At 42.1% G+C, this 26,378-nt stretch overlaps 1 protein-coding gene across 3 annotated transcripts; it reads left to right on the forward strand.

Moving 5' to 3' along the window:
* Positions 1-25,682, forward strand: Cep78 (centrosomal protein 78). 3 transcript variants are annotated; one of them, XM_040746768.1, is made up of 17 exons: positions 120-253; positions 948-1,049; positions 2,379-2,551; positions 2,643-2,715; positions 3,659-3,762; positions 6,803-6,977; positions 7,210-7,323; positions 8,696-8,760; positions 9,076-9,187; positions 11,702-11,831; positions 12,185-12,230; positions 13,588-13,716; positions 19,859-19,936; positions 22,402-22,568; positions 23,762-23,930; positions 24,274-24,321; positions 25,065-25,682. In XM_040746768.1, exons 2-17 carry the CDS (start codon positions 1,028-1,030, stop codon positions 25,620-25,622), a joined length of 2,163 nt encoding a protein of 720 aa, XP_040602702.1. In that variant the 5' UTR covers positions 120-253; positions 948-1,027; the 3' UTR covers positions 25,623-25,682. The 3 variants fall into 3 exon arrangements, with proteins under 3 accessions (XP_040602691.1, XP_040602695.1, XP_040602702.1); XM_040746757.1 differs by lacking the exon at positions 948-1,049 and having other exon boundaries at positions 1-253; XM_040746761.1 differs by lacking the exons at positions 948-1,049; positions 24,274-24,321 and having other exon boundaries at positions 1-253.
* Positions 25,683-26,378: the final 696 nt, after the last annotated feature.

A 26,378-nucleotide genomic window follows, 5' to 3' on the forward strand; every position in this document is an offset into this window, starting at 1 on the left:
ATGATCGACTCGGTGAAGCTACGGCGCGATAGCGCGGCTGACTTCTTCTCGCACTACGAGTACCTGTGCGCCCTGCAGGACTCGGTGCCGCTGCCCGCCGTGCGCTCCTGCCTGCGGGACGGTGTGCTGGACTTCAATGCCGATCGGCTGCGCGTGGTGGACTGGGCGCCCCTGCTCAGCACGCTCAGGGTGAACCGCGACCTGCCGCTGGTGGCCATCAAGAGCTCCTTCCAGCCGTGGCTCGGGGAGACAGGTCTGCACAGCCGGGAAGTGCGAGGGTTTGGTCTGAGACGAGGGAGCCCGGTGCACCGGAAGCCTGCGAAATCGGCCTCACATATCCACAAAGGAGTATTTGCCGCCGCCTCCCTTGCGGGATGCCGCCTTCGGCGGTTGTCTGGAAAAGTAGTCAAGATGGGGAGTAGGGCTCGAGATTGGCCCTTACCACAGTGCGGATGACCAGCAGTGCTCCCCGAGGGGAATCTGCAGGATAATTTAGCTAGTGGTTTAACAATTAATGCTTTTGCCCCGCCCTCTTTCCTTTAGGGTTTTAATTTTACAATCTTCCTTCACTCTTCATTGCAAGCCTTTCGCAGAAAATAAGGGGGTTTAAAATGGAAAGAAAAATGTATAGCAAAACAAAACAAAAAATCCCCTTCAGGGTCGTCTTTTACGATTTTTAGAAAATTGTGAGTTTGCTGCCTTTGTATATGTATGTGTGTGCAGTGCCCGCGGAGTCCAGAAAAGGGGTTTGCACCCCAGGAGCTAGAATTTCACATGGTTAGGAGCCACCATAAAGGTGCTGGGAACCGAATTTTTGTGCTTTGCAAGAACAAGTATGATTAACTGCTGAGCCATCTCTCCAGCCCAAGGGACTGTTTTTTTTGTTTGTTTGTTTTTGCATCTCTTTGTAAAGAGTTGATTCTGTTTTTTTTTTTTTTTTTTTGTAGATAACGTGTTTGCAAGCTCCTGACATTTAAAGTGTTTACAACCCCCAAACCAAGTCTTTGTGGTGCCTCTGTGGTCATTCATGAAATTTTATCATCCATTATGTACGGTTCCTTACTGTTTTTTTTTTCTTAAAGTGTTTGTGTATCCTGGTATCTGCACTTGTGCATACACAGTGAAACCAGAATAGGTGTTAGGTGTCCTGTGGGTCACTCTCCACCCATTATCTTGAGTGTCTTTCTTGAACCTGGGGGCCCTAACCATCTGCTGTCTCCACCCCCTTCCAAACTGGAGTTACAAGCCTTGCCCCTAAGGCCTAGTTTAAGTGAGTGCTGGGATCTGGAACTCCAGACCTCCAGATTGTACAGCAAATGCCCTTCACTGCTGAGCCATCTTCTCAGCTGCTAAATGATTTTTCACATCCTCTTTTTATATTTGCAAACAATTTTTGTGTGTATATGTATGTGGCGTGTGTATGTGCATGCAAGTGTATGTTTTTGTGTGTACACACATGTTCTCATGTGCGTAGAGGCTAGAAATGGACACTGCATCTCTTTATTGCTTTCCAGTTTATTTACTGAGACAGGGTTGGTTTTGTTTCTGTTTTCTGAACTCGGGGGACTTGCTGATTCCATTGTCTAGTTTGCTAGCTAGTTTGCCCCAGGGATCATCTCTTGTTGCTTCCCAGAGATTACTGCCTTTTACCTTGCAGGTGATCTAAATTTGGGTCCGCACAGTTTTCCTTGTGTGCACTTTAACCATTTGGCCATCTCAGCCCCAATTTTTTTTGTTTGTTTTAAGTAGTATCATATAAGGCAAACAGGTGTTGGGGGCAACCTAGGGTTTGAATTTCATGTTTTGAACTTTTAGTTCTCACACGTCTGCAAAGCCACTGAAACAAGCCTGTTGCACATTTTTAGGATTAAAGCATGCTGCATGTTAGGTGTCTGCCGGTTACCAGCTGAGAGGTGCCTCTCCCTGGTCATTCCCTTTATGTAATTAGTCCAGCAGTGGGGCACATTTTTCTAACTGTCCTCATTGTACCAATGGCAGCCTCATCACTTGTGTTATAAAAGCCAATTCTTGCAGACTTGCTTCAGCCTCTGAATTTCTCTCGTTTTTTCTATTCTGAAGGGTCTAACTCTCACATCTGCAGTATTTATACTGTCCAGCAGGTGTCAGGCTTGGATCCCTTTGCACAGTCCACTCCTACTCCCTGTACTATATGCAAATTGAGACATCCCTTGAAGATCTCCCTTAGGTGCAAATTCTTTGCCTTCATAAGAAATCATGCCATGCATGGTTTATGTATCTCATGTGGCTTTGAATTTTCTCTTTAAGGACATGGTTCATTTCTGTCCCTTAGCACTGAGGAGTTTAATACTAACGTTGTATGGTTGATATCACTGATTTTTACAATGAATTTGTTTTAGGTTCTGATACACACAGAGTTAGCAGAAATCGGATTCCTGCGATAAGATCCAAAGATGTGAGCTTCCAGTTATGTAAGGCACTTAAAGGCTGCTTAAGTACATCAAGTGTGCTAAGAAATCTGGAGCTAAATGGGCTGATTCTGAGAGAGAGAGATTTGACTAGTTTAACAAAGGTAAGCCTTGTCCATGTGACCTGCAGATATCTGAGAGCCGGTTTTGGTGGGAAAATACTCAACTCATATTTTACATTTTTCTTCCATTCAGGGATTGAGTAAGTCGGTCTCCTTGGTGCATCTGTCACTGGCCAATTGTCCAATTGGAGATGAAGGTTTGGAAAGTGAGTCATGTCATTCACCCGCTGTCCTGGGAGGCGGGTCTCAGGTTTGCCTGTGTGCTATGATCCCTGTCTACCTTTTTGGGCTGCTTCTTCCACCTGAGCTGTCTTCTACGCCAGCTCAGATACCCGTCCATTCTCACTTCTATAGGAAACGCTTATCATGCCTCAGAGTGTCTGAACTTTACTTAAGGTTGTGATATGCCATAAAACAAACAGTTTGTAGTGTTTAGTATTCTGTTTGTGTTTGCTCATAGTTTATGGTTTTCCTTCAGGAAATATTTGTGGGAGCCAGGTATGGTAGTGCACACCTGTAATCCAAGCACTTAGCTGACAGAGGCAGGCAGCCTGGTCTATAGAGTGAGTTCCAGGACATCCAGGGCTACACAGAGAAATGCTGTCTCAAAAAAAAAAAAAAACCAAAAAATACTTGTGAGGAGGGCAATACTAGGGTAAAGAGAATAAAATGTCATGACCATCTCCAAGTAAAACAGCTGTAATGCAATTTTTTTCTTTTTTCTTTTTTTCTTTTTTTTTTTTGAGACAAGATCTCACTATGTAGCTCTAGTTGGCCTGGAACTTGTATGTAGACCAGGCTGACCTCGAACTCAAAAAGATCCGCCTGCCTCTGCCTCCCAAATGCTGTGATTCAAGGTGTGCACCACTATGCCCACCTTTATAATGCAATTGTAGTGTCCATATATCAATAGGCAATACGTAAAGTATTTGGTTTTTGGAAAGTTAGTAGGATTAAGCCTTGGCTGTGATCTAGAACAATGGTTTGTTACTGACAATTTGTGAGCATTCTGTTAGTGACTGGGATAGTTGTAAAGTGATTTTAGGAATACATCTCTAAACTAGCATGGACTGAAGACAGTGAATAAATAAAGATTGACCAAATTGGCAGGATCTTGGTCTTACTGTGTGTAATTTCTCCTTCTTTTAGTTGTTTGTCAAGGTATAAAGAACTCTGTCACTCTCAAGACCGTCAACTTCACAGGATGTAATCTGACATGGCAAGGAGCTGATTATATGGCCAAGATCTTAAAGGTGACCATACATTCAGCCTTGAATGGACGATATGATTGAAGCACTTTAATACTTTGATATGGGGTTAAAGTGATTTTTTTTCTTATCCATATGGAGATTGCAGTTTTAGTTTCATCGAATGATGTAACCATTGTTTAGCTTAGAATTCTGACCCTTAAAGATACTCAATCTTAGAAATAAGACTTTAAGCCAGGCAGTGGTAGTGCATGCCTTTTATTCCAGCACTCGGGAGGCAGAGGCAGAGGCAGAGGCAGGTGGATCTCTGTGAGTTCAAGGCCAGCCTGGTCTACAGAGCAAGTTCCAGGACAGGTTCCAAAGCTACAGAAAAACCCTATCTCAAAAAACCAAAATTAAAAAAAAGAAAGAAGACTTGAAATTGCAATACGTCATACATAAACAATACTTCTTTGTTATTTTAGTTGTTGAAAATGTTGCAGCACTGAAAGAAACTTAATGCTATTATAGTCTCCCATTACACTCTAACAACTGTAATTTATAAACTAATATAGACAGTACATAAATTCTTTATAGTCCTTATAACTACTACATTAGGACTAAAGCTTCCTAACAATTTGACATGAAGCCTGTTTTGTAGATTTTTTTTTTGTTTGTTTGCTTGCTTGTTTGGGGCTAGTGGGGGTTGAGACAGGATGTTGCTGTGTGGTCCAGGCTGTTTGGATTGCTGTGCCACCCATGCTGGCCTGGAACTTGGTTTAGGCCCATTCCTTCAGCCTCCCGAGTGCTGCATTGGATGGGTATGTCACCTCAGCTGGCTCAGTTTTGTAGTTTGCTGGCCCATGCAAACTACAAGGATAGAACTAAGGCCATGAGGTGGTGGTGTACACCTTTAATCCCAGCACTCAGGAGGCAGAGACAGGAGGATCTCCTTGAGTCCAAGGCCAGCCTGGTCTACAGAGCTAGTTCCAGGGCAAGCTTCAATGCTACAGAAAAACCCTGTCTCCAAAGCAAACAAACAAACAACCCCCCAAAAAAACAAACGAACAAACAAAAAGGATAGACTAAGACCCATAAACCAAATCTAGCCCGTCAGTTTTTGCAAATAAGGGTGTTGAGGAACACAACCTTGCCTAGTTGTCTGCATGGTAGTTGGCTGCTTTTGCCTCACATCAGGAGAGTTAAGTAGTTGACAAAAGTAGTTGATTTTTGGACCTTTACAAAGTAAACACTTTGACCCTTGTGGTACATAGTGGTCTAGGGCAAGGATTCTGTTTTTCTGGTGTGGCAATTCAGTTTTTGTGAGGTTTTTGTTCTTGTTTTAGATTTGGGGAGTGGTTGTTTGTTTGTTTCTTTGTTGTTGTTGTTGTTTTTTTCGAGACAGGGTTTCTCTGTGGCTTTAGAGACTGTCCTGGAACTCGCTCTGTAGACCAGGCTGGCCTTGAACTCACAGAGATCCGCCTGCCTCTGCCTCCCGAGTGCTGGGATTAAAGGCGTGCGCCACCAACGCCCGGCTGGTTGTTAGTTTTTATGTTGGGGACTGAACTATGACCTCACATTTTAGGCAAGTGCTCTACTACTGAAAGATACCTCATCATTTTTTTGACTTTTTATTTTGAGACTGGTTCTCATTAAGTTGCCTGGGCTGGCTTTGAACTCATTCTGTAACGCTGACAGACACTGGTCCTGTGATGTGCCCTTAACCTACTAGTAGCTGGGATTACAGCCCTACCTAACCACGAGCCTAGCTAAGTGTGTGGATGCTGGAGCCAGATGGCCTAAATGAAAGCCTGACCCAGTTAGTATCTGTGAGCATGCACGAGTTGCTTCACCTTTTAAAGTCACAGTCCATTCTGAGCGTCTCATGCTGTCTTCCTTGAGACAGCATTGTGCAATCCTGCTGGGATTTATTGCTTTCATGTGGTTATTCTCAATAGGAAAAAGGCATTAACATTTCTCCTGTCAGTGTCATGTCACAGATGCGTTGCTCTTTTGATGTTCAAGGGGGGAGGTGTCACTCCTTTTAACATCAATGTCCCATGTTGGTGAATGTACAGAATTGGTTATAAGCTTGCTTTTTTTTTTTTTGGTTTTTTGAGACAGGGTTTCTCTGAAGCTTTGGAGCCTGTCCTGGAACTCACTCTGTAGACCAGGCTGGCTTTGACCTTACAGAGATCCACCTGCCTCTGCCTCTGCCTCCCGAGTGCTGGGATTAAAAGCATGTGCCACCAACACCTGGCTTGGTTATAGTCTTAAAGGCTACAACTGTGACTAAAAATCAAACCATTTTTTTCCTAATGCATGTCACACTATCTTTAAAGATGGTGTGTGTGCCCTAAGAAGTACCTGAGAACCACTGGGTTAAAAGATGATGTTGTAGCCTGCGTGTATCTTTTTATCATCTAAAAGCTGTACCTGTTGGCCTGGCTGTTAAGTAGTAGAGCACTTCACTTTGTGTGTTCAAGGCTCTGGATTTAATCCCCAACATTACACACACACACACAGATTCTATTGTTTCTTTCTGTGTACATCAAACATACATAAGGTATTTATACAGTTTTATGTAGCTTTTTTTTCTGGTTTTTTTTTTTTTTTTTTTTGGTTTTTACGAGACAGGGTTTCTCTGTATTGTTTTCTAGGCTGTGGGTCCAGCCCAGCCTCGAACTCACAGAGATCTGCCTGCCTCTGCCTTCTGAGTGCTAGGACTAAAGGTGTGCACCACCACCACCCAGCTTTATGTAGCTTATTAATAACCTTGATACGTATTAAATGTTTAAATTGTATTGGAAACTCCTAGAGGACAGGATAGAGTTTAGAAGTATAGTAATATTAAACCAATTCTTTAACGTGGCAGAAAAGGAAAGGAAAGTTTTTGAAAGTTTGGTGAATTATCAGTTTACATAACTGTTGAGCAGCAGTTGCCCATAACTATTCTCACAACTTGAGCCCTGTGCTGGGACCTTTTGAGGGCAGTCTGCCGGCGTATTTGTACTTAGGTATGCTGTGTATAATCAGCCATGCCTAGTTCCCTTTAGGTTTCCTGTTTCCTTCTCTATCGCCTGACTCCATGCTGTTATCTTTGAAGTACCAGACCATGAGAAGGCATGAAGAAACCTGGGCTGAGAGTCTTCGATACAGGAGGCCCGATTTTGACGGCATGGCTGGCTTAAGGCGCATTACACTGAACTGCAACACACTAATTGGTGACCAGGGTGCAAGTGCTTTTGCAGACTCTCTTAGTGAGGATTTATGGCTTAGAGGTAAGTTAAATGCACTTCACAGTATATTCTCCACAGAAAACAGTGTAATGAAAATATCTCGATGTAACTACTGTTCATTTAGGCATATTTTCAACCTTTAAAAAAGCTATGTCTGTACACTTAGAGATTAGAGCAATAGTTATGGCAAACTTGCTGGTGTGTGTGTGTGTGTGTGTGTGTGTGTGTGTGTGTGTGTGTGGTCAGCAAGTAACCTGTTGTCTTTTGTCAAAAGCGCTTGATCTGCAGCAGTGTGGCCTCACCAGTGAAGGAGCCAAGGCTTTACTGGAGGCCCTAGAAACCAACAGAACCCTGGTCGTTCTGGATATAAGAAAAAACCCACTCATTGGTAAGTCATCTCTTTAAAATTAATTAACAAATGACATAACAAAATCAATTTGTATATTTGAAAAAATTTTAAAGTAATGTGTCTAAATTCTAGTTTGTATTATGTGCTCTTAGCAGTCAGTGCATTGCTTTAGATGAGTTATACTTTGAAATTGTTCTGGTGGCCACTTAGAATAAGTATGTGTTCAAACACTGGTTCGGATACTGAGCTTATTGCAGTGGACCAGCTAGACAAAGTCTTGCTCTCCATCAGTTAGGGAGTTCAAGTGTAAATGTATAAGTAGATAAGGAATTTCAAATAGTAGGAAGTGCAAATACAATTTAAGAAGACAGATGGGGAACTCAGCTGGACCACTGGCGTGTAAGTGGAAAACTGAGTGAAGAGAAGAGCGTGATGTGGATGTTCTGAGAGAGATGCATTGCGGGATAAAGCATTCAGTGTATAGTACAAGAGGGCAGGATGGATGGAGAGGTGGCTCAGTAGTTAGAGCACTTACTGCAGTTGCAGGTGACCCAGGTTTCGTTCCCAGCTCCCACGCCACCTGTAACTCCAGTTCCAAGGGATCCATTGCCCTCTTCTGGCCTCCGTGGCCACCTGCATAAACATGGTGCCAAAACAGACAAGCAGACAGACAAACATACAAATAGATTACTAAATGAACCCTTAAGGAAAAAAGAAGAAGAAGAAAACAAGGGAGAACCTGATGTGCTGTGTGGTCAAACCGGGGCCAGGGACTTGATAGTGTATCGTCTTCAGTGCATGGCTCTTCTAAGTGAGCCGACAGCCCTGCAAGGAATTAGGTGGGAAAAGGCATAATCTGAGTGGTATTCAGTCAGATGACCTTGGGGTGGAGGATTGTAATGGAGCCAGGAAGAAGAGAAGAGAGGGGACACAGAAGTCAAAGCCAGAAGGAATTGTGGCATACATAGCTCATGGTGGGAGGCAGAGAGGGTGACAGAGGTTGGAACAGGGAGTAAGAAGATTTGCAGATAGGGTAATGTTGGCTGTGAAGGAAGTTGTTTTCAGATGTCCTGGAAAAGATGGTACTGCTATTTACTGAGAAAGGGAAGCTGGAGAGGAGCATCGGTGAAGCCATATCAGGACTTTGGTTTGGCTGTGTTAGTTGTCATTTAGTGCAACCTTTGGTTTTCTATACAGAGGTTTCCAAAACCACTTCAGACCTAACGTGCTGGTGGATGTAGGCTGTGTTACAATGAACTAAGTTTGTGAGGGAGTGGGGTTCTCAGAAGCAGGGGCGAGTCTAACTGCTTTAGCTTTATGGGAAAAAGCAGCAGTTAGTTGGCATCTGTTTTTAGTAGGCCTGGTCGGTCACTTGAAAACACCTGAACAGTCTGCCTTTCTTTTACTTTAGATCATTCTATGATGAAAGCGGTTATCAAAAAGGTTCTCCTGAATGGGAGGAGTGCGAAGTCAGAGGTATAAATCGTTTCAGTCCTATGAAAAGAATTTCTCTGTAATTACAGTGACAATTGCAATTGTCAAGATCCTTTTCTTCTATCTGAAGTGAAACCAATGGCTTTGGTACATTGGTGGCATAGTGGTGAGCACAGCTGCCTCCAAATCAGGTGGCATTTCCGGCTTTTTTTTTCTTTTTAAATATTGTATCATTAATTTGGGATCTGAGAACTGAAAATTGCAAAGCTTTATTAGTATAGAGCATCTTCGTCATGTCCAGTTAAAGTGAAGTCCTCTTGAGACCTGTAGCTGATATTGCCGGGCTCTCTTTTCCAGTACCAGTGGATAACGTCCCCATCGGTGAAGGAACCGTCCAAAACTGCTAAGCAGAAAAAGAGAACGATCGTCCTAGGAAGCAGTCGGAAAGGAAAAGCCACCATTAGAATAGGTAACTGACTGTCTTGACTTTTTAGTGGCACCAAAACTTATAGCTAGCATGTTTTTATGGCAATAATATTAAAGTCTCATCACTTGGGTAATAGCCAGTGTTGATTACAGCATATTCTGAGACCCAGACTATAATTATTCTAATGTAGGTTATGAAAATTCATGACATGTAGAAATAGTAAATGAATCATTTGGAAGGATTTCTGTTTTGTTTTGTTTTCTTTAATTAACTGCCATTACTGTTTGAACTTTATATATAAAATAAATATCCATCATCTTGACTGTTTCCTGAATGGTGATGATCTCCTATAACAAACAGTTAAGATTTAGAATGCCCTTTGGCGCAGGTTTAGCCAACAGTGCTGGGCAGAACCCATGCGTGGGAGGCAAGTGCTGTAACTGTATCAGGTAGCACATTTCAGACGTAAAAACCTTGGTGTCAAGCAATGTGGAAGACAAGTTTTCCGACCTGGACTTGGAACACAAGGCTTGTTTTTTTTTTTTGAGATTTCTTGCTGTGTGGCCGGGATTGTCCTGAGACTTGTGATCTTCTTGTCTCAAACTCCTGAGTAGTTGGGATTGCAGGGAAACATCAGCATGCCCAGCTTAAACAAACAAACAAAAAGTCTTAGTTAGAGTTTCTGTTATGTGACAAAATTCCATGACCAAAAGAAGCTTGGGGATGAAAGGGTTTATGTCAGTTTACGACATCACAGTCCATCATCCAGGGAAGTCAGGGCAGAAACTCAAGGAACATGGAGGGAGGAGCTAATGGCAGGTGTCATGGGGGAATGCTACACACTGGCTTGTTCCTCATGGCTTGTTCATTCTGCTCAGGGGTAGCACAACCCACAGTGAGGTAAACCACATAAAGTCATTAATTAAGAAAATGACCCTCACGCCATTGATGTGGGGCCATTTTCTCGGTTGGTGTTTCTTTTTCCCAAATGACTTTGGGTTGTGTTGAGTTGACATAAAACTAGCCAGCACAATTCTCTAGTGTGTGCTATAAATTAATCCAAAAGTTAGTTTTGTAATTGAGTATAATCTGAAAGCTTTTTATTATAAAGACAGAGGCAAGTGGATCTTTGTGAGTTCAAGGCTAGCCTACAAAGTGAGTTCCAGAACAGCTAGGGAGAAACCCTAGCTCAAAAAAAAATGGGGGAAAAAAAGGAAAGAAATACAGTTTCTTGTTTTATTAAAATATGTATGTGGGTTAAGTGTGACAGTGCACACCTTTAATCTTAGTGTTCAAGAGGCAGAGGCAGATGAATCTCTTGAATTTGTGGCCAGCCTGGTTTACACAGTGAGTTCCAGGCCAGTCAGAGCTACATAATGAGACTGTCTTAAAAAAAGAAGTACCTTTAAATTAGTCAGTTTATTTGTAGTAAGTAGTGGTGAGTGTCCTGAATACAGCCAAGTGCTTGCTGTCTGCCCGCTGTGTGATCAGAACAGTGATACTTCATCAGTCAAACAGTGTGTAAGTGGGATCTGGAGTATCATGCTATTACCTAAAGTTTACTTCTAAAAAGTACTTCAGTTGGTGCTTTGATACAACATTAAAAGGTGAAATAAAAAGAGTATGCAATACGTGCGTTGCTGTGGCTTTAGGAATGACATGTAGCCAGGCATTAGACAATTAGAAGAGCAAGAATTTGTTAGTGTTGCTGGAGAGAGTAGAGCTGTGGTTGCAATTTACAGGCCACTGAGTAAAAGGTATTTTATTTCTTGGCTTTGTTGCTATTTGCCTCAGTTACTTGGAGACATGGAGGTCAGCCAACCAGGGTTGCTGTGTAGAGTTCGGTGAGGACAGAACTTGTATTTAATTGTGTCATAGTTATGTGGGAGTATATGTTCAAGAAGTTGATAAGAACTTTTACTACAATTTTTTTTTTCAACTAACAAGGTACTTTTTTTTTTTTTTTTTTTTTTTTTACGAGACAGGGTTTCTCTGTATTGTTTTGGAGGCTGTCGGTCCAGCCAGGCCTTGAACTCACAAAGATCCGGCTACCTCTGCCTCTCGAGTGCTGGGATTAAAGGCGTGCGCCACCACCGCCCGGCTCCATATTTAATTCTTAGTGTTGACTTTAACATAAGTTCCTCATTTCATATCTCTCTCTCTCTCTCTCTCTCTCTCTCTCTCTCTCTCTCTCTCTCTCTCTCTCTCTCTCTCTCTGTGTGTGTGTGTGTGTGTGTGTGTGTGTTCTATGCTCACTTGAGGACTGAAAGTTATCAAAATAAGGACAACATCCACTCAGTAGCCGTTAGCCTTTTTGGTCCGGGCTTCCTGTAATCCACACACTTTTAAGTCATAGGCAGGAGGGTGGTAAGTTCAAGTGTAGCCTGAACTAGACAGATAAACCCTTTTCCAAAAGACAAAGGTTATAAGTCACTCGTACTGCAGTATCCTGGGCATCATAGTCGGTTGTTCATATGTGTTCTGTTAGGAGGGTGTGAATGGTAATCTGTAGACCTTTAGTGCATCTTGATTTCTTTTTGACTTTTTTGAACATAGGGTTAGCTACAAAGAAACCTGGGAATAATGGTAGAAAACATGGTAAAGACTGCTACGCGCCAGATCCTCTGCCGCCAGGTGTGTCAGGTTTCCTGCCGTGGCGCACTGCACAACGTGCAAAAAGGAGCAGGTAAGGTGTTCTCCGTCATGTGCCTCAGTCCTGACAGCGGTCATTTGGGAGCTTGTGTTACATAGGAGTTCTCCTGTTGATTGCGTAAGTGGAAAGCGGTGACTCACGCATAGCCTTTGCCAAGGAGTGCCCTAAGGAAAGACAACAAAACAGACCTACCAGTCCTTGGGAACCAACTGTGTCTAAGCGACCTGTCACAAAGGCATTCTGCTTGGTGTGTTCTGGTTTTTTCATAGGTTATTTAGAGGTATTTAGTACTATGATTCTATATGGATAATGTACATAATACAAATAAGTTAAACATGTAGTGTGTATACCTCAAAGTATAACTTAATTTGTTGATATCCTTTTAGGGGTTTTCCATTAATCAAAACCAGTGATATATCTAATCATCTGAAGGTATGTATTTGTCATGTTTCTAACATATAAAGGATTAGAGTAGAAGTGCAGGGTCAGCTGAATAGAACTCTATAGAATGGATTTCCCTCCCTGAGATGAATGTATCCACTGCTCTGTGGATACAGTATGTGCATGACACACACTGGGGGAGGCCTTGGGGTTCCATCTGTAGGTAATATTTCTACAGGCAACAAAAAAGATGATGCTTACAATAGGTTTGACCACTGTTTCTTACTGTTATGGGGATGACCACTCAAGAATGTTCCAGTGTTGCTTTGTCGTATGTATATGCATTTTACACACACACACACACACACACACACACACACACACACACACACACACACACACACACACACACCCCGCTCCACGTGTTCAAGTCAGGGACACAAATAGTTCTTAGTTCTTATCCCACTGCCTCAGTTCTGGATCAGATTGCTTCTGTCGAGTTCTATGTCATCCTGTAGTCATTCATGGAGGTCACAAATTCTCAAAGAAGGAGAGGAGAACATCTAGTATATCACCTTGTGTGTCAGTGCTACGCTGTATTTACTGACACATTAGGAGGTCATCTCGTTCTGTCACTGAAGTTTTTCATATCCTGCAGAGTTGTCCTTGGACTGTTTCATTGTGTACATTTTCAGTAGGGTTATGAGCACATTAGTTGTTAGCTAGAGGGACACCTCATCAAAGCTTGACAGGAGAATCATAATGTTACTACACTAATTTGGGGTACAGAGAAGTGAAGGTGGGTTGTGTATGTATGTGACTTAATTTTTAAAACCATTTTAGTATTTATCAGTTACAGATACTCACTGACCTTATATTCTGCTCATTCCTTTTGTCCTAAAAATTATACTTCCACACTCTCCGTGTCTCACATTAAATCTATCTATCACCATCAGTACAAGAATTACCCTGAAAAGAAGTGTTTGTCCTGGATCTTTACCTCATTTATCTAGGAGGAATTTAGCAAAGTAATGTGGGCAATGCCAAACAATAATCAGCCTTATGCAGTACAGGGTTCTGTAGTAACAGCAAAAATAAGTCAGCAGCTGGGTGATGATGGCATGCACCCTTAATCCCAGCACTTGGGAGGGGGAGGCAGGTGGATCTCAGTGAGTTTGAGGCCAGCCTGGTCTACAGAGCAAGTTCCAGGGCAGCCAGAGCTACACAGAGAAACCCTGTCTTGAAAAAACAAAGTTAGTGGCTGGTTCCTGTTTTTAACTGTGTTAGGCTAAGGAGGAATGAAATCCGTTTATAGGTAATAACTTGGCATTTCAGACAGGTCGATTTAAGTAGATGACCTCTAGTGTTTATTGTTTGGCTTATGGAATTAAGTAGTGTTCTCTTTAAGCAATCAGATTTTCCTGTGACTGTGACAGTAGAGAGTCCGTCATCTTCAGAAACTGACGATTTTGAGGATTCATCAGAAAGTGTCCATGAAGCACCTCAGAAAGCCAGCATAAGACAAGAAACATTACAGGTACACATCGCTCCCTTTCAAGGTACAGAGGACCATTTCAAAGTGTAATTTGCTTCCTGGCGAAAGCGTGATTGTGAAACAGGCGCAGGCAGCTCATTGGAATTCTGTTTGTCCCTCTGTTCTAGCTCTTTCTAACTCAGCGGCGAAGAGGAACAAGGTGAGATGACAGTGCATAGACTCCACAAAATCAAAATAAAAACGTGGTGCCAATTTTTCCTCCTCTTTGAATCAGAATATTAGCTGTAAGGGTAACTTCAATGATCATAAAATGAACTTAAGGAAACTGAGTACTGTCATAGTCAGCTGATTCAGTGCTGTGTGTGTGTATGTACACATGAGTGTGTAAGTACACATGCATGCATAAATACATACGTGCATACAGACATGCCTGCATGTGGAGGCGAGAGGATAGCCTTGTGTTGGCCCTCACTTGTCATCCACACTGGGTTTGTTGTTTGCAGAGGTTGTTGTTTGGTTTTGAGACAAAGTCTTTCACTGGCCCAGAATTTGCCAATTAGGCTTGGCTACCTGGTCAGTGAGCCCCAGAGATCACCCGCTTCCCTGCTGGGTGCTGGGATTGTGAGTGTGTCCCACCACACCCAACCTTTTTTCATGTTCTGAGGATCACACTTGGGTCCTTATGCAAGTGTGGCCTGACTTTGGCTGGGCTGTCTCCACAGCCCAGTGCTGTTACTGGAAAATTGATAGTGCTAGCCAAACTCTTATCATCAGGGAAATATAACTTTGTTTTTAGTGGAAGTAAAATTGAAAAGAGGTTCTTTTGTTTTGAGATAGAGTCTTATGTAGCTCAAGCTGTTCTTGACGTCACTGTACCTCAGTCTGGCCTTGGGTTCCTGGTCTTCTCCTAGCCTCCCATGTAAGCCACTGCACCTGGCCTTGGAAAAACTTTTGCTAGTGATGTTCCCCTTACACAATATTAAAAAATTTATTTTAAATAAAAAAGTTTATTTTAAAACTCAGTATTTAATGTCATTCCATTTTTCCTGTTTGGGTAGGCAGAAAGGGAAATTAACTTAGCAAATTTTTGTACTTATGCATGCTGTTTCTTTGGGCTCTAAGTCAGAGCTGATTTGTAGTAGGTTATGGGAGACTGTCTTTAGGAAGGTCTTGACTTTTCTTGTGTTATGTGTGGTTAGAGGAAGCTGCTGAGGATTCGGGTTTGAACTTAGTCTCGTGCTGCTCAGCACACACATTACCACTGAGCCACACCACCAGCCCAGCAGTGACTGCTTAAAACTGGTAATGTCTCAGTATAGAACTTAGAAATCTAGAAGTGGCTCTCCATTTGTTGCTTATTTATTCACTGACTTAGACCAGCAGAGGTTTGGCTTTCACATATCTGAGAACCAGGACATCCAAGATCAGGTCCAGCGGGTGTGCTGTCGTACGGGCCCAGATTCCTAGTTCACTGATGGGACCTTCTCAAAATGTCATTATGTGGTTGAAGGGCAGTTACCTTTTTTTTTTTTTAATATGATTGCTGCCCTCAGTATTTGATATAAAATTTTAAAGCCAGCTAGGGGATACAGCTTCCCTTTTCTGGCAAGCACATGCCTAGGGTCAGTCCAAAGCATTACCTATCCCCAAAGATATAAATGCCACAACTTCATTTTTTAAAATTAAAATTCACAATACTTACAAGAGAATTCTTAAAGTAATCACTTAGAAAATTGCAGATTCTTGGGCGAGAACCTGTGTGGACCATTTGGGAACACTTTTCATCTTTGAGTCAGCCCCTACCGTTTGTGCTTTATTGCTGAGTCGCAGAGGGAAGTAAAATGTGTTGTTGGTTTCCTTTACCAGGTTTCTAAGAGGGAGGGTTGTAGGCTTGTGGGCTTGTTCTGTATTGTTTTCCTTCTGTTTGTCTGAAATGCTGGAGACCACACTTTATGCATGCTATAAGCAGGCTTTCCACTGCTATGACCCAGCCCAGGAGAAAGTGTGTCAAAAGTGTCTCTAGTCACTGAGGATGACCAAGGTTAGGATGTGCAGCTAGACAGCTTCTTACTCAAGGTGTGCTGAGGACCCTCACAGCGTTTCTTCATTTCGAGAATCAGCTAAAATGTGTAAGCCCACAGTAAAGACAGTAGAAGGGATTCTCACCTAACTAAAAGGGGAGGGTGGGGAGAAGGAAATGTAACTGAGCCAGTCCAATATGGGAAACTGTCACTTGGAATAAGCCCTGGGGCAGTCTGCGGCTTGGGTGGAACCTAACTGTACTCCACGGTACAATTAAAAATGTGACAAAATAGGGACGCTCCCTGTTGGTCTGAGGGTGGTAAGGGCAGTTGTAGTCTTAGGTGGTCATTGTGTGAGTTTTTCTGATGACTTTTGTTCTACTCTCATTTTGGCTTATCCATATTTTGTGGTTAAAAGTCTGCCTTAGGTGTGGTTGCCCTGGAGTACTGAATGTGTGAGTGGGAACAGACTTTGATTTTAAACCTGTCTATCTTAATTGAATTCATATGTTCATTCATTTTGCATTGGCCAACTATATATTCCAAGCACTCTTCTGAGTTTGTATCTGTGTTGCTTCACTTAATCATCATGTATCTATCTCCAGTCTATGATGAGGAAATCAGGACCCAGAGTTATATAGAATTTTCCAGCTAATGGGCCAGGACTTTGTACCAGAGAATCTTCAGTTTTTAGGAAAAAGTAATCCAAAACCAAACTTTAACTACTAATTAGTAAACAAAGAAATGGAGATTGAAAAGGGCATGCTTCCACCTGTTCATTTGAAGAAACCTACATTCTTAAACACATCTTCTGTGACCAGAGCTTCATTCTTTACTTATTGCCTGCTTATTTTGTGCAAGGCACAGGAGGTGATAGGATAAATGCTTAATAAAACATGTTTCTCTCCTTTCACACGTCTTGCAGCTTATATGGGAAAGTGACCCAGTAGTCATAGTAGATGAGACACACCATAGCGATAGCTGGCAGCAGTGTCAAATCCTAGGACAATATCAGAGAGCTGTTGGGATACAGGTATTTCAAAGCCTTAAAAATGTCCATTTGATGCACACCTCTAAATCTCAGGAGGGCTGAGGCAAGAGGATGGAAAGTTTGAGGCCAGATGTAGCTACATAATGAGCCTGAAGAGTGCTAAGAGAAGGAACACGTTATACAAATGTGACATTGTGTCTGATTTCCCCACTAGGGGGAGACGCTGTTTCATGTCATTGCAGTTAGCTGTGCTGTGGAGAGCCAGTCAGAAATGGAGATGTTGTCCTTGATTGGGTGGGACTTTGCAGTGCTGCCACTGCTACGCAGTCACCTATGCCCTTTTAGCCCCTCATTAGTGCCCAGTAGGCGAGTCCAGTAAAAGCATTGGCTTGCAAAGCAAAGGCAAAGTAGTCTCCTTTCTCCAGCTGTGGTATATTAAAACCATTATGTTAATCACAAATGTAGGCGTTTGCAATGTCCTTTCCATAAAAGCTTGGTTAGTTTAACGTTAAAGAACAGGATTGTGCTAGTGAGATGGCTCAGTAGGTAAAGGAGCTGCTGCCAGGCCTCATGACCTGACTTCAGCCCCCAGAATCCCCATGGTGGAAGAGAAGTTGTTTCTGACCTCCATGTATGCACTGTGGCACATGTGTCATACAAACACACACATGCATGCACTTAGTGAGTGCATGCACACATATACACACAGAATGACATAAAATGTACCAAACATTTTATTTTTAGAACAGGTTAAAGATCATTCTATAAGGAGAAAAAGAATTTGATATTATTAAGGCATTTAATATTCAGACATACATTCTGAGTGTAAAAGTATTCAATATTCCATTGAGGAACTATTTTAAAGCAATTTGTTCGAAGGAAAACAATAGTGCACATACTCTTGGATATTTCATATCTCTGTTTTCCATAAAAACATTACTTTTTAGAATTTTTTATTGTGTGCATATGAATGTTTTGCATTCATGCATATGTGTGTATCACAGGTGTGTCTAGTGTGCAACAAGGCCAGAAAAGTGCCTCTGATCCCCTGGTACTAGAGTTACAGTTGTGAGCTACCGTGTGGGTGCTAGAAAATTAACTACTAAGCCATCTCGGTGGCCCCAAACTAAAATTTTAAATTAAAATTCAGTGTTTAAGTAATTGCTTAAAAGCCTTTAAAATTTAAACCCAGGGAGAGAGGGCTTGGTGTTTAAAGCACTTGCTGTGAAAGCTTAGGGGCTGGAGTTTGAACCCTAGAAACCACATAAATGTCAGGTGTGTGTGATGGCCCTGTTGCAACTCCAGCCTCAGAATGTTGAGATGGAGTCCTTAGAGCAAGCTGGCTAGCAAGACTGCCTGTGTGGTGAGCTCTGCATTTGATTTAGAAGCCTTGCCACAGGGAATAAGGTAGAGGGCAGTACCCGACATCAGCCTCTGGCTCCACATGCATGCACACGCACACAGACACACATACATTCATGTGTGTACATACACACATATAAAACCAGGTGTGTGGGACATACCTGTAATCACAGCGTGTCTGAGGCTAAGACCCAGACCCAGCCAGTCTGACCGATATAGTGAGACCATGTCTCAAAAGAACTGACTAAATATGAAATATATTGTGATGTTTTAATAAATATGTATTTTGTTTATATTATACAACCAGCCACTAAAATATAGTGGATTAGGCAATAGTAATTAAACCTTTTTTATTTTTATTTTGGTTTTTCGAGACAGAGTTTCTCTGTATTGTTTTTTGGACCATGTCCTGGAACTCGCTCGGTAGACCAGGCTGGTCTCGAACTCACAGAGATCCGCCTACCTCTGCCTCCCGAGTGCTGGGATTAAAGGAGTGCGCCACCACTGCCCGAACCTTTTTTATTTCTAAGAAGTTGAATAATTTGTGGCTACAAATATGATGGTTCAATACATCACCATTTTATGAGCTCACAGTTCTAAAGTAAAAGTCCAGACAGGTCACAAAAGTGAAACCACAGTGTAGGCCAGACTGTAACCATCTAGCAGTGCTGGCAAGGAATCCTCTTTCAGGCATGCTGGTATTGACATCATTTGACTCTTAAGGGCCTGTTTCCTTGCTACTTGTCAGGCAGGGGACCCTATCATATCCTATATGCCATCTCCTCTTTAGAAGTTGTAATGAAAAACTTCTCTGATGTCTTAACTCCCTTTGTACTAAAAAATACCTTTTAATAGGTTTCCTAATGGAGTCATAGCCACCCTTACCTAAGGTCACTTGCTGTGAAAGCGTTACTCTCAGGTCCCCTCACAGCAGCTCCCGCATTAGTGTTGTCATTAGGGAGCTACTCCAGCAGTGGGGAACCCTAGGGACTGTTTCAGGATTTCATCTGCCACTGTCATACCCCTGTTATCAAGAACCGTAGAGTCTCAGTTCCTGAAATGATGGACAGGTTTTTCCTAATCTTGATAAAGAGTAAGGTCAGCCATTCAAAGCCAGCCTTATCTCCAGAGTCAGTTCCAGGACCATCAGAGCTGTACAGAGAAACCCTGCCTTGAAAAACAAAAAACAAAAAAACAACAACAACAAAAAAAAGAAGAATGTTACAGAGTTTTCTATTATGAGGAACCCAGAAACATTTTCCTTTCATGGCTTTAATGTCTTATTGGTGATTCACTAGTTCTGTTACATGCATATGCTTTTTATAGTAAGCACTGCAATTCAAGTTAGAGTGGGATTTAAGTGAGTCTGTAATGTGCTAATAATGCAGAAATATTAAACTACACAAAAGGGAATATCCTAAGATATTTATTAAAAGAGAAATCACTTACTTGAACACCAAGAAATCCGAGAACCAAAGGTCACGGCCATTCTCCAGGTCTCAACCGAAACCCAAAGAGAGAGTCCCCTCCCCCTAACTCTATTTACCACGGTTTGTTCTCCATACCCGTGAACACACCCACACGGAAGTGGTCTGCGCTTATGTAAAATCGCTCCCTACATGCTAATGTGATACATTTTAGTAACTAACTGCACTACCTGGTGTGTATATGTGTAGTTAGTGACATATGCTATCATACTCTGAGGTTACTTCTGGGCCTGCTCCTAAGTTCTTTGTGGACTGTGTAGTGGGAGAGTTGAGGGATCAGAGTGTACCTTAATTACCATATTTATTCCATTTCTTCATACTAGGAGAAACTGGAGGAATGCCTGCAGCAGTTAAAGGAGGAAAGAGTGATCCGGCTTAAGGCTGACAAGCGAGTCAGTGAGGTAAGTACATCTTAATAACCTTTAAAATACTTAAAAATGATGAGGCTCCTGTATTGGGAACTGAGTTGCACCATTTTAATCTTGCATGCACTTAGTGTCATGTGATTATCTTCCAAAATGTATATTTTAAAAAATATAAGAAGTAGCTTGTCCTCCTTCCCAGCTTTTGAGTGCTGCGTATGAAATGTATTTATTAGGATTATACTATGTGTATAAGAAAAGAGTTGGGGAGACTTTTCTTACAGTGAAATAGGAAAGCAAATAATGCAAAAAGTCTTAAGAGGATGGACACTGCACTGCTATAGAGCTAGTACTTGGAAGGCTAAGGCTAGGGGATGCTTACTAGCCAGACTTGGTAGGTTGCTTTTTATTTTTTTAAAGACAAATAAAAATTACAAGTCTAGGATAATGAAAAGCTCATAAGAATGCCATAGGAGATAAATGTCTGTACTATTAGTGTTATAATACGACATGAGGTGAATCTCCATAGATCACGTGGTGGGCAAGGGACAAACATGCCAGGCAGACAGAACTTAAGTGGAAGTGGGAAGTTTTTTTGGGGGGGAAAGGGAGTGGAGAAAGAGAAGGGAGAGAAGAGAAAGAGAGGAAGAGAGAGACAGGCAAAGTCCTGTCTGTTCCTTTAGAGGAACAGTGGGAAGGAAAGCAGAAGTGGGTAGAGTTTTCCTCTTAAAGGGACCTTCGCACCTTTGTGCTGACTACATAGTGACATAGCAGCCATAGGACTTTGGGCTGGCCAGGGTACTGCCTGAGTGTGTCCTGCCAGATGACAGGCTAGCGTAATGCCCGAATCCTAACAGTGAGAACTGAACACACCATTAGACTTACTTGCATTAAACTAACAAGTTTAACAAGTAATTTTAAATTACAAAGTGAGTGTAAGAAGCCTTCAAAATGTATGTATTGTACTAAAGGACACGTGTGTTCATTCATTAAATACTGAAAACTTGGTGATATAAGGCATCGCACATTATCACGAGCATTTGCCTTTCTGAGAACTCCAAGGTTAGGTTTGATTTGGTGTTGCATGAGCAGATGAAGAAAGCAAAAAGCCACAGAGAACTGCTCGAGTAAGTGGAGAGTGGTAGCTGTGCAGAACTTTAGCACAAGTTAAGGAAATAGATGGCTCAGTGGGTAAAGGCACCTGTCGCCAACTCCAACAATCTGAGTGTGATCCCTAGTTCTTACATGTGGGAACACCAGACCTTGAGCAGAGACCCACTTCCCCTTCTGCCTGGGAGTAGGCAGCTGTAAGACAATGTTTACTAAAAACAATACAATGCCCAGGGGCAATAAGTTCCTGGAAAAGGCCTGCCCACAGAAACCGCCCTGACCTCGACCTTGTCCAAATACTAACCGCCTCTTCTGACATGCCCAGATCAGTTTTTGGTGCCAAGAGCAGAACCAGCCAGGGTAGAGGAGAGAGCAGAAGCTTTTCTGGAGGGAGCCTTTCTTAGGAAGTTTTCTTGAACCTTTTTGGGGCCTGCTTAAAGTTTTCTTTACATCGTTGAACGAGTCTCTGTGTTGTCAATCCCCAACACCCTCCGCACGTTCTCGGACACAGGCCACGCGGCAGACGCGACACTTACATGCTAGGAGAGAACCGACTCCCAAGAGTTGTCCTCTTGAACTCCACATGCATATTGTGGCATAGGTACATGCCTATGTGTGAACACATGTACACGCATGTAGAAAAACTGTTTGGCTTGTGTCTTAGTCAGGGTTTCTATTGCTGTGAAAAGACACCATGATCGTGGCAACTTTTACAAAGGAAAATGTTTAGTTGGGGCTGGCTTACAGTTTCAGAGGTTCAGTCCCTTATCATCACATTGGGGAGCATGGCAGCATGCAGATAGACAGAGTCCTGGAAAAGGAACTGATGTGTCTACATCTTGATCTGCAGGGAACAGGAAGCAACTGTGACACTGGCTGTAACTTGAGCATAGGAGACCTCAAAGCCCACCACCACAGTGACATACTTCCTCTAACAAGGCCACACCTATTCCAACAAGGCAACACATCCTAGTACCACTTCCTGTGGGAGCCATTTTCTTTCAAACCACCACAACTTATTAAAATTAATCCTTAATGGATTAATTATAGCAGGATCAAATTTTTGCTTGGTCAGACTATTGTATTTTCTAATAAAAGGTGAACCTTAGGTAACTAATTCTCTGATATGCAGTGATCCAGTATGAATTTAAGCAGTTAGGAATATGATCTTTGAAAAACCATTAGTAAGATAATAACTTTATTTTCATCTACTTGTTATATAGGAATTTCAACAAGTGTCTCCAGATGAAGATTATCATGTCATGGTTATTTTCATTGATTAAGTGCTAGATTAATTATAAATTAGTTACATTTTTAAATGTTTTAGTGTTAAATGTTTTCTGTAGATAATTGTGAGAAAAACCATGCTGTGTGTTTTCAACCTTGTTTTGTAGCTGGAACATGAAAATGCCCAGCTGAGAAATATAAATTTCTCCTTGTCTGAAGCCCTTCATGCACAATCAGTGACAAATATGATCCTGGACGACGAAGGCGTCTTGGGCAGTATTGAGAATTCTTTTCAGAAGTTTCACGCTTTCCTGGACCTCCTTAAAGATGCTGGGTATATCTGTAGGGTGGGCATTCTCTCTTCAGTGGCTTTAATGGTAGCTTGCTGAGGAATTCAACACTTCTTAGCTTCCACGAGTCATACTAATATGTGATTATCAATATGTTTGATTTGGCGGGGCGTTGGTGGCACACGCCTTTAATCCCAGCACTGGAGAGGCGGAGGCTGGCGGATCTCTCTGGTCTACAAAGCAAGTTCCAGGACAGCCTGCAAATCAATACAGAGAAACTCTGTCTCCAAAAACAAAAAACAAAACAAAACAAAATTTGTTTGATTTGTTTTTTAATGGAGAATTTCTTTTAAAAGAAATATGAAGTGGTAAATCTTCCTCATTAGGATACCCATCATAAACAGTTAATAAAGAGTAATTGGTGTTGGTGAAGACTAAATTATTGTCATTGGGCATATGAATTGTGTAGTTTTGTCTTCTATTAAATATACTCCTTGACATATTAAAAAAAAGACTAAGTTAAAGATAATTTTTATTGAAAATATTTAGAATATATAGATTTCCTGCCTTTTATTCATTTTGCTTGTTAAATTAGTTTGAGTCAAGTTCTTGTCCCTAAGTTTTAGGACGGTAGTTAATCTCTAGGGGTGCTGTAGACACAGGAATAGGTCAGTGGTTCTCACCTGGGAATAGTAGAGTCAAAAGATACGAATCAGGTAAGGCACTTTTGTGGTGGAAGAAGGAGCTCCAATCAGGAATTCCATATTATAACCCTTGACTGCATAAAAACTTTGAGTGCAGTTTATGCTTCATGAGTCTCAAAGTCAAACTGAAAAGATGTTAAAAGAGAACTGAAGGTAGTTGATGGAGCAGTTTTTAGGGGAATAGCCCGGGGCTGGAAAAGACTGAAGCCAAGAAGAGGGTCAAATTCATGGAGATGGTCGAGGTTGAGGCTGTTGAAACAGTATGTAAATGAAGGAGTGTGGTTGCTATAGAAAATCAAGTGATATTTAATGTGTGGTTAGGTGGATACGTTGCTGAGAGGGCTGGATGTTCTGATCCAGTGGTCTCAGAGCAGGAGTGAAAGGTGGCAGTTGGCGTGGGTCTCTTGTCTGAAGTAGGGTCTTGGCTTCTAAGATTTTACACCTTGGTGTTCATTTATACATGTATTTCATGCTTGTGGGAGTGGGTGAATTTAAGTTGTTGCTAAGTGATTGCTTTTTCTTCCTCTCTGCAGACTTGGGCAGCTTGCCACTATGGCTGGTATAGATCAGTCAGATTTCCACCTACTAGGTCGTCCCCAGATGAATTCTACTGTTAGTGCACCTGTGGAAGAACAGAGAGCTCTCGAGGAAGAAAAACCAGATCTGAAACAGACTGCTGTGGGACAGATGCAGAATATCCAAGTAAGTGGACCAGCAGACCTTAGCCATCGGCAAGAGTCCCCCAGGTCAGAGAAAGTAATGCTGGTCTATCTCTGGCAGAGTTAAGTCTATGCCCATTTCCTGAAACTGCACCATTGTCAGTAAGAAAATGGGGCTGAGCATAGTAGCACATGTATTTCATGCAGCCCTTGGGAGGCAGGGACAGACAGGTGTCTGTGAGTTTGAGTGAATTTCAGACCAGCCAAACTAGAAGGTTTTTGATAATTTATACTTAGAATGAGTTACTTTAGTAAAGAAAGAATTTAAAGAGTAAGTCGGAATTTAAAGTGTTGTAAATGTCTTATTGTATTCATGTCTCATCTAGGTCTCTATCTGTATGCAGTCAGCTTACAATGAAGGGACACTGATGAAGGTACAAGTCCTGGGGCAGAGAGCTTTTAACACAAGTAATCTAGACAGACCTAGCAAGCAGCGTCTCATAGTCCGTCCGGTCACTGGATGGGGTGGGCTGGCTGGCACAGGCTGGCTGGCACAGGACCCCCTGATGTTTTCTTCTGCCTCACCAAGAGCCCATCTCCCAGCTGCCAATCTTAAGACTCGTATGAGGAGCTGCTGGCTTGAGAACTGGTCATGTCACACATTGGATACTTCTCATGTATACATAGAGGCTAGAAACTAGGTTTCTTAGAAATGATTGTATTTCTTTTTTTTTAATATGGGAAATGGAAGATAATCATATAAAATACAAAATTCTAAAAATACTGTGGATACACGCACACACACACTCTGAATTTTGAGTTGCCAGTCACATGGCATTGTATAATTAAGAAAATGAATGACCATAAAAATCTTGAGTGGCGAAGACAGTTTAATAAGATCACAATTACAGCGAGAGAGAGATGGTGTGGCTTCAGAGAGCTACTGTTCTTCCACAGTACTTGAGTAGAGTCGCTAGCACCCTTGGGGGCTCACAACTACCTGTAACTGTAGCTCCATGGGCTCCTATTCCCTCTTCTAACCTGCAGTTGTGTACACATTACACACATACACACTGATAACTACAAATAATAGAAGTAAAATTGAAAAGCTCAGTTGCAGTGAAGTTTCAGTCTTCAGTGGCTTGCTTTGTTCACTGAAGCTTTGTTTTCCTTGTAGATTCAGAAGATTAGAAGTGATGCTAGGATTCCTTTGCCTCTCGACACCTTCCAAGTTCCCATTTCTACACGAGAGGCATCGGTAGCCTCCAGAGACCATCTGGGAGTCGCAGCCCCTGAGCAGCAGGAAGGATCTGCAGTAGGACTCGCAGCTAGAACAGGCTCTCCATTGGCAGATGGTGTTTCTGGATGCGCAAGTCCAAGGGAAGAAACAGTGTCATCCAAACATAGCAGATCTTTAGAGAAAGCGAGTGCCATGAGCGAGCACTCCAGAAAGAACTCCACTGAGAAGCACTCCGGGAAGGACCTGCTCTCCGACCCTGGCTCTCCTGTGAACTCAAAAAGCAAAGGGATGGATAAACGGTCCTTGCTTAATGAGCCAATTAAAAGTGAATCTTTGAAAAAACACATTTCTGTCAAGAAAGAAAACAAAATAGTGACTGTCTCATCAAAGACAATCAAAAGTAAACCCAGTCCTCTAGAACATTCAGAAAGTGATACTCTTGGGTCTGATTTTGAATTTCAGGAAAGCATCCATTCATCAGCACACCTGACGTAGGTCTAACCTTTGAAATTATGATTTTGCCTTCAATTTTTAATAAATTTTCTTATGTTTTTATTATAGTGTGTGATAAAATACAGAGCTGGAAACACTGTAAGGCAATTTGTCTATACTGCTTTTTAAAAACATATTTTTTCTTTTCACTGGTATAATTCATGTGGCACATATTTGTGGAAGGCCTAATTTATAAGACACTTTCTGGGTGTGGTGGCTTCCAGCAAATAAGATTTTACCCTCGTCGAACTGCTACTAAGTGGAGGAGAAAAACCGAGTAAAGCAGGGGGATGGGGCTAGAAAGGGAGGAGAGTGATGAACTGGATGGCTGCAACATTTGTTAAGTGTACGAGGAGGAGTCCCATGGCCAGAACCCACTTGACATATCCTAATTCCTAGCTAGAGCAGCCGGCATCTCCTAGGTCTTTAACTATGGTTAAGTTTGCTACAGCTTTAGTAAGGGTTTACTAGGCCATTTTATAAATAAATTTGAGGAAACAGTATATGAACAACAGCCCGAGGTTGAAACAACTTAGAAATTGGTGGTACAGTTGAAGTTTGGCCTGGATCCAATGCTCTGAATCATTTAACTATCCTGTTTCCCAGTTAGGAGCAGGAAAGCTCAAGGAATATGCCCAAGAAAAAAGCCACTGGACACTAAGAGTGCAAGAGCAGGGCTGTCGGAGGCACATCTGTCCCTACCCACCTGGGCAGAAGATGAACTTGCTTCTAGGCTAATTATCCCTGCCTGGCAAGACA

The sequence above is a fragment of the Mesocricetus auratus genome, unplaced genomic scaffold (assembly GCF_017639785.1).
Source record: "Mesocricetus auratus isolate SY011 unplaced genomic scaffold, BCM_Maur_2.0 Super-Scaffold_4256, whole genome shotgun sequence".
NCBI lineage: Eukaryota > Metazoa > Chordata > Mammalia > Rodentia > Cricetidae > Mesocricetus > Mesocricetus auratus.